This window comes from Gavialis gangeticus, unplaced genomic scaffold (assembly GCF_001723915.1).
Source record: "Gavialis gangeticus isolate Ggan-Ray unplaced genomic scaffold, GavGan_comp1, whole genome shotgun sequence".
Taxonomy (NCBI): domain Eukaryota; kingdom Metazoa; phylum Chordata; order Crocodylia; family Gavialidae; genus Gavialis; species Gavialis gangeticus.
In genome coordinates this window covers 46,791,178-46,806,177 of record NW_017728997.1, presented here as the reverse complement: position 1 = coordinate 46,806,177, position 15,000 = coordinate 46,791,178, and the positions used below count along the sequence as shown (strand labels likewise).

Here is a 15,000-nt window from a genome sequence, read left to right as displayed (position 1 = left end):
CCCCTCCTCTCCTTGCACCTTGCCACAGTGGGACCCCAGCCACTGCTTCCAGTGCTAGCCTTAGTAGAGCTGCCAGTAGCCACTGCAGCCACAGCCGCAGGCTGGTGGGGTGTGTTGTGGTGGTGCAGTGAGCAGCGAGGCAACGGCCACCAGCATAGCAAATGGGCAACACTCTCCACTAGTGCCCAGTCCCGGGCACTGCCCTGGCTGGGCAACACCCCCACCCCAGCCCCTGCCCCTGCCCCAAGGGTGCCTGGCCTGTCAGGCAGGGGTGCAGCATGTGCTCCCTCTCTCTCTCCCATACTGAGCTGCTGCCACTGCCCCCCCAGCTCGGCAGTGCCCCCCAACCCCAGCCCAAGCCCAACTAGGATGAGCCACAGCGGGACAAGGCAGCCCGCACCAACCCAGGCCTCACCCCGTGGTGCAGCATAGGGTGACTGCCACTCAGAGACCCCTGCCTTGCCCCCCAATTGCCCTGCCAGCTCTCCCTGCTGGCCCTGGCCCCACTGTCAGCATAACCCTCACCCAATCCACCCAGCCATTCCAGAGGGGGCCTCCAGCTGTCCCCCAACCCCAGGGCCCAGCTCCCAAAAGCCCTGCCACAGGAGGGAAAGTGAGTCTAAGCCATCCCTGGCTGACTCCGATTCTCAGGCCCAGCCCCTCCCGGACACGGCTTGAGATTCCCGTCCTTTTGCAAGTAGCTCTTGCAGGCTGGAGCTCTGCCAGCCTGCAGAGAGCTGTTTGCAAATGGGGAAACCAATGTTTTCATGCTTCAAACGGGAAAATCCATGTTTTTCTCATTTAAAGGGGAAAATCCACATTTTTCCACATGAAATGGAAAACACGGATCCCTAGTGATAACTGGGTGTCTGCTTTTAAAATATCTGCTTTGTTCAACCATAGTGTATGGGCACAATACAGGATTCAACGGATTAAATTCTCTGGGCTATGTTAAGCAGAAGGTTGTACTTGGATAGCCAGAGTCACTGGTGATGCATAAGAGTCACTGGCAATGCATAAGAGATATATGCAGCTGTGTACCCCCTGGAAGCGCCAGCCACGAAACCGGAAGTGTCGGCAGAAATGCACTTCTGGTTTCACCATTGGTGGTTCTGGGCTCAGCGATCAGCTGCAAGGGGACTGCCCCACCCACCGGTCAGCGATCAGCCATGAGGGGACCCCCGCCCCTGTTGGCAATCTGCTGCCCCCCCCCAGACTCGGGAGGCACCAGTCGCCCATGGCCAGAGTAGAACCTTGCCACAATCCAGAGACCAGAATAACACTATCTGGTCTCAAAACTGTGAATCTATTGTCACACATATATAACCCACTATTTTGATCCTCCCCTTCTAGGGGATTATTGAATGGGTGGTTGCCCAACATCTCCAGGTACATCTGGATGCTATTCCTGTATCCTTGTCAGTCTGCTTTTCATTCTGAGGATAGCACAGATACTGCTTTTGTGGCTGCAGTTTATGATCTTCACGTGGAGATCAGCCGGTGAAATTGTGTCCTGTTGACCTTACTAGATTTTTCAGCAGCCTTTACTACAGTTGACTGTAAGGCACTGATAATGCATTAATGTGCGCTAGTAGCTCTTTCTGGGATTGCTCTTAGTTGTTTGTGCTCTTTCCTAGTAGGGTGGTATCAGAGGGTGATGATAGAGGAGTATTCATTGCGCCTTTCAGATCTTTTCTGTAGGGTCCCCCAAGGTCCTGTCTTGTTACCCCTCCTGTTCAATGTGTCTGTCAAGTCACTGGGCAAGGCTGTGCAGAGATTTGAGGGGAGGTGCTATCAATATGCTCATAATACCCAGCTTTATCTCATCTGATCCAGGCTCTGCAGCTTCAGTACCTACCCAGTGCCTGTTTGTAGTTGGGGATTGCATGCAAGTGAACCAATTGGGTGCATCCAGATGAGTGCACATGTGCATTTCCCCATGGAAAAATAGCAGCGGCATACAGTTGTGCCTGGTCAGCAGCTGGACTGTGGCTTTGGCCACCAGGCTCTAGTTTCAGGTGATGCACGCTGTTGTCATGTGTGCTGCCCCGCTTTTTTTAAGTGTGGGTTTTTTGACACCGGGACTCCCGGTGTCAAACTCCCCCCTGCCCGCTGCACTGCAAATTAGCAGACAGGTCTGTGGTGCTGCATAGCACATGTGCATGCTCATATGGACCTGCCTATTAAAGCTGAATCCAGACAAAGCAGAGGTGATGGTGGTTGAGAGATCTCATGACTTGGGGATGGGGGGAGGTAGGAACATCCATCATTGTTGGACTTCAGCTTCTCTTTGTCACTCAGGTTTGCAGCCTGAGGTGCTCCTGGATCCGCTGCTGCACCTAGATCTTCAGGTAGCAGTGGTGGCTAGGAGTGCCTTTCACCAACTCCATCTGGTGAGAAGGCTGCAATAATTTCTTTCAGATACACATCTGGACACCATCATCCATGCTTTTGTAACCTCAAGGCTTGACTATTGCAATGTGCTCCACGTGTGATTGCACTTGATGATTATTCAGAAGCAGCAACTGGTGCAGAACATGATGGCCTGCCTTATGAAGGAGGTGGATGGCCAAGAGCTCATTATTTCAATACTTCAGAGACTGCACTGGCTTCTAATGAGTTTCCAGGCACAATTCAGGGTGCTGGTATTGATCTGTAAGGCCACAAATGATCTAGATTCTATACATCTAAGTGCCTGCTTCCTCCCTTAATGTTCCACCTTGATCCCTAAATCATCCAAGAACAACCTCCTGAAAGTACCATCTGTGCATCAATTTCTGCTGAAAAAACGCATGGGAGGTCTTTCTTGGTAGTAGCTCCTCTGCTCTGGAACCCTCTTCTCTTTGTGGCTTGCCAGAGTCTGACCCTGGACATCTTCCAGAAGCACTGCAAGACCTTTCTATTTGGGCAGGCATTTAACAAACATGGTAAAGCTGGAATATTGTATTGCTTGGGGAGCGTTTTAATTAAATCTTAAATCTTATTGAATATTTATTGAAAGCTGCCCTGAGCCTTTTTTTGGGGGGAAAGGTGGCATAGAAATCAATAAATATTCATTGACAACTATACATAGGCCTTTCCTCTCTCTGTCACTACGTGCATCCATTCCTCCACACATCCATTCACATGATCATCCCTACATTCCCATGCATACCCTTCTCTCAGTTGTCAACAGCTTATAACAGGAATTGGGGCACAAATGTTGCTCTGCTAACCCTGCATTGCATTGACATTTGGGCAATTGTTCTGTGGTTGATTCTCAGGAGCTCCACATGCTGGTGCATGTCCAAAAAGACCCACCAGGTGAGTTTCCAAGGAGCTTCTTTTTTGAGTTGCCCAGCAGAAAGAGAATGTCCCTGCCTGTCTCCAGGGTGCAGCCTCCCAAATGCTCTCCAACCATCTATAGGAACATCCCAGCTGGAGGCTGGCACTCATGGCCATTCTTACCTTCAGTCAATTTGCCTGCTTGTTCTGCTGCCCCTCCTGGTAGGATTTTGGAAAACATGCTCTCTCCATCCACCCCGGGCTGTCCAGCTGCTGTCGCAGCAGATGGAGTTGCTCCTGAAGGTTTCTGACCCACTTTATTACCTGTTAGGAAATAAATAGACCCATGGTAAGTGACCTTCCAACTAGTGACCCTTCCCCTGCATGGGGAGTGATCTCTAAAACTGTCACGCTTCCCCTGGTAGGGCTGGAAAACTGGTGGCAGCACGAGTGGTTTTAACCCATCGCAAGTACAGACAGAATTCCAGTACAGAACATGGCAGGTTGCTTATATCTGCTTTCCTGAATGGGCACTGCCTCATTACAGATCACTGAAGGCATCTGTTTCCATCCTACATGACCCTGTCAGATCCAGCTCCTGCAGGATGCTAATCTAGGCTTGTTCCATAACCTGGCAAGAGCAGAAATGTTTTGGTTCCATGCTACCCTGGGCAACATTACCTGTGATGGCTTTACTCTACAGCATCTGAATGGTGCTGAGGGGCTGTAAAAATAAATAAAAGACTAGCTGTCCATAAGGCTGGTGGGAGCAAACAGTCTGGTAGCCAATGGCACACAATAGAGCACAACAGTCAGATCAGAATTACATCCAGCTGCCTTTGACACCTCAGCCCAAGTGACCAGATTTATGGCTGGACTAAAAATAGGCTTTGACATAAGACCAGAGAAAAGCTTAAAATCATCTTTATGGTACTGTAGCAAGGCACTTTAGGGCTCTGACACCGTACCTCTGCTGAAGGGCTATGGAGGACTATAACTAGATCTTCTCCAGTCAGGTGGACTGGTGCGAGCACTGGTGGCAATGGTACTGAGAGCCTGGTTTGGAGAAGTGACATAGCTGGGTCAATGGTGGCAGTCTGGCTACTGACCTGCGGCTGCTGCCCCTGGTGGCTGTGCTTGGGGCACTCTCCCCGGCTGCTGTGGCACTTTTGTGGTGGGTTTGGATGCCTCCATCTGTTCTGCTTTTGGCTGTAACATAAAACACACATCAGACTTCCTCTGGTCTTCCGTGGTAGGCAGGAACATGGGACATGGCCATCAGGGCTGGCATGACAGTGATCCCAGCAGAAAGGGGAAAGGGCAACACTTCTGCAAGGACTGGCAAACACAGCATATGCACTGGGAGAAGGACTGCAGTGAATAAGCAATGGGCACATTGCACACCCGCTCTCAGCAAACTCACATGTACATCCTGCCCCTACACAGAGCTCCACCATGCAACCAGCCATGGGTCTATAAAGAGAATACCCCTGTGATAACCACGACAGCTGTGACTGGCTTTAGCTTTCACAAGCAATCTCCATGCAGCTTTGAAGCAGCTGTTCCCTCTGTCTTTCCTTTCAGTGGGCAGCTGGTGGGGCTGGCTAAAATGATGGCTGGTCAGGTGGAGGAGTCCTGGATGTGGATGTGGGGCCTGGATTGTTTTACCAGCCTCCAGCCCTGTTTACACACTCCCTATGCCCACACCCCAACCTGAATCCTTGCTTCCATCACCTTGGCCTCCCTCATCCCTCATTCTTTCTCTTGCTCCCATAATTCTCCTCTCTCCCACTCCATCCTTCCTGCACATGTGTGCGCAAAGCCTGTGGATAAGGGAGGCAGATGGCTATTCTGGGGGATGAAAATACCTGGCAGTGAGCCAGCAGGTTCCTGCCAGCTGGTTTGTCTCAAATGTGGGGGGTAATTCTGTACGTCTGTGTGTGACTTCTAAAAGAGCCAAGCTTGGGGGCTGAATTCGGTCATAAAAGTATGAAAACAAAGAATTGTAGTCCTGCACTGCAGGTGGGTCTCAGCACAGCCTTAGCTCTGGAGCCGCTCCTGATGTCCCTCTGTGGAATACCTCGTTAAGATCTCCTGTGCCATGGGCGCAGCTGGTACTTAAAACCTGGGTCACCTCCCTCTCTTTGAAATCCTCTGCACTCTCCTGTGCTGTGCAATATGCCAGGACTAGCCATGGTGAGTGCCACCCTGGGTTTTGGGATACACCAGGGTATTCCCACCATTGTGCTCCCCTCTACTGGGTGAACTACCAGGGGTGCTGTTGCTGGTGCTGTGGGACATGACATGCTGCAGCTCCTCAGTGTAAGGGGCAGATACATTGTACCAAATATAGCAGAGGATATACTTACTGGTGTTGCTTGGTGTCCCCCTGCTTGGGCGTGGGGACTTGGCTGTGGTTTCCCTACTGGCTGGGGTGGGGTGGGCTGCTGCTGTGGTAGCCGCGAGGAGGGTGGTCCTTGAGCTCCCAACTGCTGCTGCACCCTAGCTTGCTGCGGCTGCTGTGGCTGCTGCGGCTGCTGTTGTGGGGGCTGCTGGGAAGGGCCTCCTTGCTGTTGAGCAGGTTGCCTGGATGATGGCTGCTGCTGCCTGGTTGATGGCTGTTGTGGCTGCTGCTGTGGTGGCTGCTGCCCTGGTTGTTGTTGCCTTGTTTGCTGTGGTGGCTGCTGTGGTTGATGGGGAAGGGGCTCTGTTTTCTGTGGCTGAGGTGGTGGTTTTTGTGTTTTCTGGGACTCTGAGGTATGGTGGTAATTGGATGGCTGCCGGGATTGCTGTGAGTACTCTGAAGTGCTGGAAGGGTAACCTGGCTGTGTCCTCGTTTCTGACTGCTGAGTCTTCTTCTGGGAAGAAGGCTGTGTGTGTGTGCGGGGTTCATGGCGGCCCTGATCTCTGGGGTGCTGCTTGGATGACCTCCGAGGTTGATCATCATTTGGGTGGCGTGAGGATGAATGCCTTCCATACTCTCCATGGTGCCTGTGGTCTTTGGAAGAAGAATGACGTGGTTGAGAGTAATCATCATGCTGCCACAGGTCGTCATCTGGAGGCTCATCATAGTCATGGTAGGTGTGTTTAACTGAAGCTCTCTTCTGAGAGGAAGAGGCGTGGCCACTGCAATGCCTTAATCTTTCTGAGCGAGCATCCCTGGGTTTATCAAACCAGTCTGTCTCCTCCTGACCCAAATGATAGGCTTCAGAAACCAAAAATAGATCACAGTCAATCTCTTGATCCAAAGGCATGAACGTGGCCCAGACTGAAGCCATGCAATGAAATAAAAAAATGCAAGCAGCTTATCACATGCATATGGGATACATCACAGCAGCAAGTCAAGACCCCTCCCCAACAACGTACAAACAGGGTTTTACACGTCTTTACATTGAGCAAGCACTGAACACCAACAAGCTAACACAAAACACCCAAAACAAAGAGTGGAAAAGGGAGAAGGCACATGGCGAGCAAACTCAGGCTGTGAGACTGTCTTTGCATATGAGGTGCGTGAGCATGCTCTGGGATGTATCACCACAGGTAGCTGTTACCTTCACTATCTGAAACAACGCAATGTGAATCATCCATCATGTAACCATCCTCATGCTTGTAAGCGTGGTTCCTTGGCACATCTTTGATATGTTCTTGTACATCAGGCAGTGAGTGGCTGGAGCAGAACTGAGGACAGCTGTCCCCAGCTGATGGAGGGAGAGGTCCACCTGAGGAACGGGACACACCCACGGACTTTCCTAAAGGACTGATGGGACTTTCCTCTTCCGAGGCCTGTGTGCGAATTGGAGGTCGCCCTCGACCCTGACTCATGATAAGAGAAGAAGGCTTGGAGCTGCCTTTCTGGGATCTTTCCATGCTGTCTCTCTCATAGGACTTGCTTCTGCTGCTCACATCACGGCTTGACGATTTCTCTGTCCCATAACCAGATGATCTTGATCTGCTTCCACTGCTGTACACTCTCTCATCATCTGTCATATCCCTGCCAGGCACACCATAGTATTTCTGCTGTTCATACACATTCTTCTTGAGACCATAGGTGATCTCATCCTGAAACTTCTTTGCTCTGGATGCCACATTGCTGCTGCTGACAGATGTAGTCACTGTGTATGAGGCCAGGTCTGACTCCACATCTTTGGCTTCTTCTATGGGGGAGAATTTGGAGATCTTCTGCTCCATACCTTGTTTTCTGTGCTTACTGCGCTTGGAGGAGATAACAGCAGGGGCCAAGTTTTTGGAGGAATGTTTCTGCACCCCTGTGCCAGAACCATGCTTGTCTGGCCGTGAAGAGTGCCGGTAATCATTGTCCCCATAGTAATAAGAACTGCTGCTCCCTGACACCCTGCCATTGCTCTCTGGCCCCCTGTGGTAGCTGCCCTTTCCTCGATGGTCAGTACTGTGGTGGTCATACATGTCCTCCTCTGACTCCTCCTCCGTTTTGGCATAGCAGCATGGTCTGTTGGAACTATCAGCATCTACCAGATCACTTTTTTCTTTAAGTTGGCGGCCATTACTGCCTTGCATTTGCACCTCTCTCTTCTGGCTTTCTGCCACTGTGCTGTCTTTGGTTAGTTCACTAATGTCATCAATCATCACGTAATTGCGAGGAATGTTCTGCTCCAGGTTTGTATAAAGAGACTCAGATGAGTAAGTGGCTGAAGGGCTGTGCACAGCATTGCTCCGGTCAGGTGGCTTGGCCTCTGGGGTCTTGTACTGCTCATAGCTGCTGGTCACTGTTGTGGTGCTGAAGGTGACATCTGGGGCAGCTGAAGAGACTGTCACAGCTGGGCTGCCAATCACTTCATAATTAGTAGGAATCTTTTGCTCTAAGTCAGCCAGTGATGTCTGCCGTGGCTTCTGGTGTATGGACTGCGTGTCTGCTTGGGTTTGGAAAAGTGCACTCTGTGCTGGCAGCAAGGGTGTTGAGTTGGGATAGGTGGTCTGTGTTTGATAGTGATTAGGTAGCCGGAAACCTTGCTGGCTCTGCAGCCCCAAGTCTGATTGGTAGCTGGTGTTTGGAGTGAAGGTATGTCCTTGATACGTACTCTGTGAGGGATAGGTGGGTAGCTGACTTGCCTGGAAGCCATTCTGAGAGGTGCTGTTGCTCACCACAGGATACTGGGGAGGCTGACTTCTCATTTGTTGGAAAGCACTGGGGCTCTGAAGACCTGCTGGTCCTGTGGGGTACTGATAAGGGGCATAAGAGGAGGCTGATGTATACTGCAAGCTGGAAAATTCAGCATACTGGTTAGCTGAGGTGGTGCTTGGCCGGGTGAGCAGACTGCTGCCCTCATAGCTGGAGAGGCGTAAATTGTTCAACTCACTGTCAGACATGTAATCCCTGTTCTCTCCAAGGCATCTTAGGTAGGGATAGTCTCGGATACTCCTATCCTTCAACAGAGACTCCTTTCTTTGATTAATTCCCAGCTCCAGATATTTCAGCTTGGCATCGATCTCCTTCTCTTCCTCATCTAACTCAGCTTGCTTCTTCCTTAGTTTTGTAGATTCATGCTCCACCAGCTTCAGATCACGGTCAATGTCTTTGAGTAGACTGGCCTTGGTTACCTGCATAGCTTGCCCTCCTATCCCCTTCTGCATGAGGCTAGGCAGGTACATTTGGGAGTGGGCTTGACTGGCCAGAGGTAGGTGAGCTTCCTCTGGAGGGGGGCTGGGTAGGGTGCGTTTCACCTTCCGAATCAGTGTGCTGGACTGCAAAGTGGAAATCTAGAAAACAATTGAAACGTGTTAATTCTGGACAGGGGAAACATTTTCTAAAGAGGATAAAGACACATACTGCACACCCCATTGGGAACTGGTTCTGTAGGAACACTCCACTCCTGTGCTGCCTTTCATCAGAGTTTAGCAAAGCCCTTAAACATTAATTTGTTAAGACTCTGCATGCTCCCAGGTTTTTACAGTAGTTGATGGACTAAAGTGAAAACTGAGATGCAGGTACGAGAAATAACTGATCAAGATCAGAAAGTGAGATAGCAGTTGGGATGGAAGATGTATCCAACAGACTTGACTTACGGCCTCGTTCTACCACAAAAGGAGGTAGATGACTTCCATCCTGCCTGACTTCCATATCATGCATCTAGTTCCAGGACTTCAATCCTAGTTTAAAGTCTGTAAGTACCTAAGTTTTCAAGACTTAAATCTATCAGTTACCTAAAATTCTGCTTCTGTACATGCCCAGAAGTGCCTGAATCTTTCAGTGCCAAGCAGTTCAGCACCTTGCTCAGGCTTAAGCCCTGCTGGGACCAAGTGACAAGATGTGCCCCTGATCATTTGGCCTGAAGGTCTCAACCTCAATAGTGTAACTAAGAGAGGATAAGCAGTACTCGAGCCCTGGGGGTGCAAAAATAGCAGCCACCCCAAAATAATGTGGTGCAAAAATAGCAACCCCTACCACTGCTGCTGCCTGGAAAAACTGCCCAGTTATTCCTCTGTTCAATCTGCTAGGTGTTCCCAGACCACAAGGAACAGATCAGGCCCCATCCAAACATGGCTGAGGCGGCGGCACTAACCCGTTTTATACAGTAAGTAGAGCACTCACCTGGGTTGTTAGCCCAAATTTTAATTCCCTCCTCTGCCAGATGAATTCAAACACTCATTTTTCATGATTCCAGAGAATATTCTAACCAACAGGCTACAGCGGAGAACTCTTCCTCCCTCCTGTTCAGGCTGTTCCACTTTGCATGGAATACTTAAATATTAATTGGGTATGAGAACAAAAGTATGCACGTGAGTAACACTATAGCCTAGTGCTTAGAAAACATACGGGGAAGAGGAAACCTGGCTTCAGTCCTTGCTCCACTAAATGTATGGCTCAGTCCTTACTCCACTATATATCACTGTTTTATGTTTAGAAGTCAGTTGGACAAACACTGTAATCCATGTCTCCTCTTTATCAGGTGGTTTCCCTAACCACTAGGTCTAATCTATTATTCTCATAACCTTGAGACAGCCTTATTAGAAGATACTGCAGCTAAACAGTTGATCATACACATTAAATCCAGTTTTGCTGGATATAGTAATAATGGGCCACAGTTCAACAGACATGAGTTTAGAATCATAGACTCACAGAATCATAGAGAAGTAGGACTGGAAGGGACCTCCATGGGGACATCCCTATCTAAACCATCCTATAACAATTGCCTAGCCTATTAGCAAAGGTAGTCAGCCCTAACACAACACAGGACATAACACCCTAATCTGCCACAGGTAAGGTAGCGGGACCATGGTGGCCAACATCCTGCTTTTGTAAGGGCACATCTACATGTTGCTGTATGACAACATTGCTATGGCACCATGCTTTAGTACTTCTTTTTGATTTCGCAGCTATATTGCCATGCAGATGTGTAGACGCACCCTAAAGGTTGTAAAATATGCTCAAGAGACCCAAGGAAGATGTTCATGGCCCCTGCTACAGAGGAAGGCAAAATTCCTTCCTGACCCAAAATATGGCCATCAGTCTGACCCTGAGTTGGATGGCAAGACCCTCTAGCCAAGAACAGGAATGATGCATAGGGGGTGCACACAGGTGTACAGCTATGCCCCTACAGAAAAGCATGGTTGGAACCCATGCAGAGTGCTTTAGAAGTGCCCAATCGCATGAGTAATCCAAAGTGGAGTGCCTTCATTACATCTGTCAGTGCGTGGGGGGAGCAGGGCTCCAGTGCTGTCTTCTGAGGTCAGGCGGGAGGGGTGTCTCCAATCCACCCACCCCACCCTGCAGCGCAGGCTGGGAAAACCCCAGACAGAACTCCCTCCACTCCCTTCTCCCCTTCCCATTCTGAAGACAGCACCGGAGCTGGGAAGGGGGAGGGACAGGGCTGGGGGAAAGCAGCTGCAGACATGAGGCTGCTCCAAAATGGAGCTTGGTCCCCCAACCCCCTGGGCCCAACAGCAAGCATCTTTTTGGTTAGGGGGATTGCTGTAACCCATAGTACTTTCTGCAAAGCATCATGAATTACAGAGGGGAGCTGCATGTCTGTCAATGCTCACAGTGACACTAACAGATCAGTCAGATTCCTTAGCTTTGTGTGATTGGTGAACAGCAGACAATGAAAAAAATAAGAAACCCTTTAATCTTTTCCCAGAATTTGAACAAAATGGCCCAAATGCATAATCAACTTGTATGGGGGGCATGGGGAAGTGCCCTGGCTGACATTAGCTGCCACCGCCGTCTGCTGGTGATTGCCACTCGCCGCCCTCCTTCCCCAAGCTGCTGCCACCACTGCCAGCTTCTGCAGGTGGTCTCCATTTACTGCTTGCCACTGACGCTACTGCCTACAAATGGTGTCCCCACAGTCTCGGAAGGCACCAGTTATTCATGCCTAAATGGGTTCCAAGTTTAAAAGAAACCAGTTGGAAATACTTTTTAAGTAGCCGAAATTAGTCTAATTTATTGATGAGAAGATTATCAGCCTGTTGGACCAGCACAGTCTCTGCTGATGATGCAGCTCTGCTCTGCACAGATACTCGTGAAATTGTGGGAATGGGGTTGGTAAACTTTTTTGTGTCCATTCAGAGGGGAGGTTTTGACAGTCAAACCATACTACTGACTCATAATGCTGATCAGTAGTACGGCTGTGTGAAGCTTCAGTAGCCAATTCAATTCAGAGGAGATTTGGCACAATTCAGCAGCTGAATATCTGAATCGAATCAGGAGACCCATTAAAACGTCCAAATCGAATCAGAAGCATCCGAATCAATTCGTTAAAGATTTGGAGATTCGGAAGGTAGGCTTGCAGGAAACAGAAACTGACAAGAAGGAGGGGGAAGAGAGGAGGGGAAAGACTGATCTGATATTGATATCTGTAGCTGGCCAGTGACTGTGATCTCCCCCCAAGTTCCTTACCAATCACAGTGCTCTGGGGAAAGGATGTAAAAACAACATATAAGGCTGTGTGTGAAGTGATCTGTTTCTGTGCCTTTTGTTAGCTGTGTCTGTCTTGCAGCAGCATCTGAAAGGTTCTGGCTTGGTAGCACTAGCTAGTCTCTTGCTAGCAAATTGTATCCAATCCTTTCCTACTTACCCTTGCCTAGCATCCCTATTGTTATCCCTTTCAACTTATTAATCCTCTTATTTGTTCTTGTTAGTCTTTTTTTTCCCTGCACAAAAAGAAATCTCATCAAGAAGTGTCATCACTGTGCAGGAAAGCACAACACAGACACAGACACAGACACACACACACACATTTTGCAGCAACTTAAAGGGTGCTGGAAAGGCAGGTGCCAGGTCTTTTGGCAGGTGAAGGAGAGGGGGCAGAGGGAGAACTGCAAGTTCCCCCTCCCCCTCCAAAACATAGACACACCCTCTCCCTGGCAGCAATGAGTCTTCTGCTGCTAGTAGGAGCAAGGAGGTGGGAGCAGTGTCTGCACCTGCATCACTTTCACTAACACCAGTAATGACCACCAGCATGACAATCTTCACCCCCTTTCAGTTCCCAGCATGAGCCTTTCAGTGCTAGAGGAGGAGCTGGATCTGGAAGCAGAGGAGCTAAGTGCCATAGCTAAGGAAATTCTGGGGAAGGAGGGAGAATCTGAATTTGCGCTCCACACCCTTCAAAGTTCCCCTAGAGGCAGGTCTCTTCTGGAAGGCACTTTGGAGAAGGTTGTGGGGGCAGGTGGCTCAGCTCTTCCTGTTGTTGTGCCTCTGCCTGGTGAGGAGGGGGATAAGGCAGGATCCCCACCCTCAACCCAGAAGCGGGTAGGTGGTGTAGTGTGGGATCATTTTGAGGTGGCAGATGATCCCAGGTATGCTACCTGCCAGCACTGCTGAAAGCAGATCAGTTGGGGCAAGGAGATGAAACACTTCACCACCACAGCAATGCTCTACATCTCAGGAGGCAGCACCCCTTTGCCCTTGTCCCTCCTCAGCCTGGCACCAGTGGGAGTGTGCCCAAAAAGAAATCCCCCTCTCACTCCAAAGCACCCATCCCCAAGAAGCAGAGGCAGGCCACCCTGGACCAGTGGGGGAATAGCAGAGACAAAGGGGGGCACGTTCCCAAGGCAAGCAAGGTCACCCAAGCACTGGGGAGATGCTTGCTCTGGATGGCCAGCCCTTCTCCTTAAGCATCCAGGGTTCAGACAGCTCATGGTGCTCGTGGCCCCATCCTACCAAGTCCCCACATGCACTACCTTTAGCAGGACAGTGGTGACCTCCCCATAGGAGGCATGCAGGAAGTTCTTGAGGGAGGAGCTGTGGAAGGCAGGGCTGCAGGTAGCTTTGTACTTCACCTCGGACATCTGAAGCAGCCGGGGTAGAGATCATACCTACCTCTCCCTCACAGGTCACTGGTGCAATCAGTAAGGGTATTGGTGGGTTTTCCTTTAAGCAGAGGTGATGGATGAGTCCCACACAGCAAGGGAGATCATGGTGGCCATGAACCACATGGTGTAGGGGTGGCTCATTGGGCAGGGCGAGCTCACTCGTGGGTTCATGGTCACTGACAACGGGGCCAATATGGTCAAGGCAGTGTGTGATGCCAACTTAGGAGCAGCTAGTGTTCCTGAAGGTGAACCTCCCGCTACTGGAGTTCTCCAAGCTTCATGTGCAGACAGAGTGAATGGCACCCTCCTCACTCTGCACCTATTTGCTTTTTTAATTTGCTTTCAGAACCATTTAATGCCCTGCTCTCAGAGATGGAGGTGGCAGTTTAGTTTATCACTAGCCAGCAGGGGAAGAACATCTCCCTGCTGAGCTCCTGTGCCAGGATGAACTTGGAGATATCGACTGGGGCTATGGGGAAGGAGAAGGCCCCAGGTTCTGGGCATGACCTAAAACTGCACCCTGCCAGGGTAGGAAGGCCTGATGGGACTGCCGGTTGTGTGGCCACCCCAGAAAATGCCAGGACCCTGAACCTCCCTGGTGAAAGGTGGGTAGGGGGCACCTGATAACCTCCAGCCACCACATGCATGCACAGTCCTGGCTGGGGAAAGCTCAGACCTGTAAGATCTTTGACAGTCCTGAGGCTTACTGGCTGCAATGGAGTTGTGAGGGTGAGAACAGCCAGGTAGCTCAGATCTAACCTGAGGTACCCTCGACTAGTCCATCCTGGGGCCAGGACCCAAAGGGGGGTCAAAGGTCCAGGGGGCCCACCGCGAGGAATGCCCAGAGCAAAAGTGTTGAAATTCTGACTGGCCTGAAGGTGAGGTAAGGGCCTAAGGGGGAGCCAAAAGTCTCAGAGAGGGGATCACAGCTGGAGGGGGTGAAGGATGCCATCTGCGAGGCATGAGCCACAGTGTAGGGGAGTAATGAAGCCGCGGAAAGGATGTCACCCCTAGACATCAGGGGCCTAAATGGCAGCCTCCTGGCTGGGTAACATCTGAATCAGTTTTCCATCAAGGTGTGGCAGGGGAAAGAGGGGGGGGGGGTTGGCCCAGAAACAGGTGGGTGGGCTGAGATCTAACCGACACTGGGAAGGCTCCCTGTTATAGGCTACCATCCCTGCTGCATTCATCCCACTCTGCCTTTACACACACAAGGCAGACAAGGTTCTTTGGGTCAAACTGATATCTTTTATTAGAACAACTAAATAGTAGGAGAAATGTATCTTAGCAAACTTTCAGGTTTAAAAACCTTTCGTCAGGCTGAGGAAGCACCTGCAGTTGGTGTGTGCTCTTCCTGGATGGAATAAATAGTAAAGAAGCCAGAGGCTGGTATGCATGCAAGAAAGCCAATCAGTGAAAATGTAAATTGAGGCATCAGTGGCTGAGAGA

The 15,000-nt window shown here is 50.3% G+C and overlaps 1 protein-coding gene across 1 annotated transcript in view; it reads right to left on the bottom strand.

Moving 5' to 3' along the window:
* Positions 1–15,000, bottom strand: part of BSN (bassoon presynaptic cytomatrix protein) — a 608,147-nt gene that overhangs the window by 17,365 nt on the left and 575,782 nt on the right. Inside the window, exons 5-8 of the mRNA XM_019505145.1 lie at positions 6,816–8,997; positions 5,634–6,469; positions 4,374–4,473; positions 3,448–3,588 (exon numbers count right to left, since the gene is read on the bottom strand). Of these exons, the coding sequence (XP_019360690.1) occupies positions 3,448–3,588; positions 4,374–4,473; positions 5,634–6,469; positions 6,816–8,997 (3,259 nt within the window). The remainder of the gene's footprint in view (positions 1–3,447; positions 3,589–4,373; positions 4,474–5,633; positions 6,470–6,815; positions 8,998–15,000) is intronic.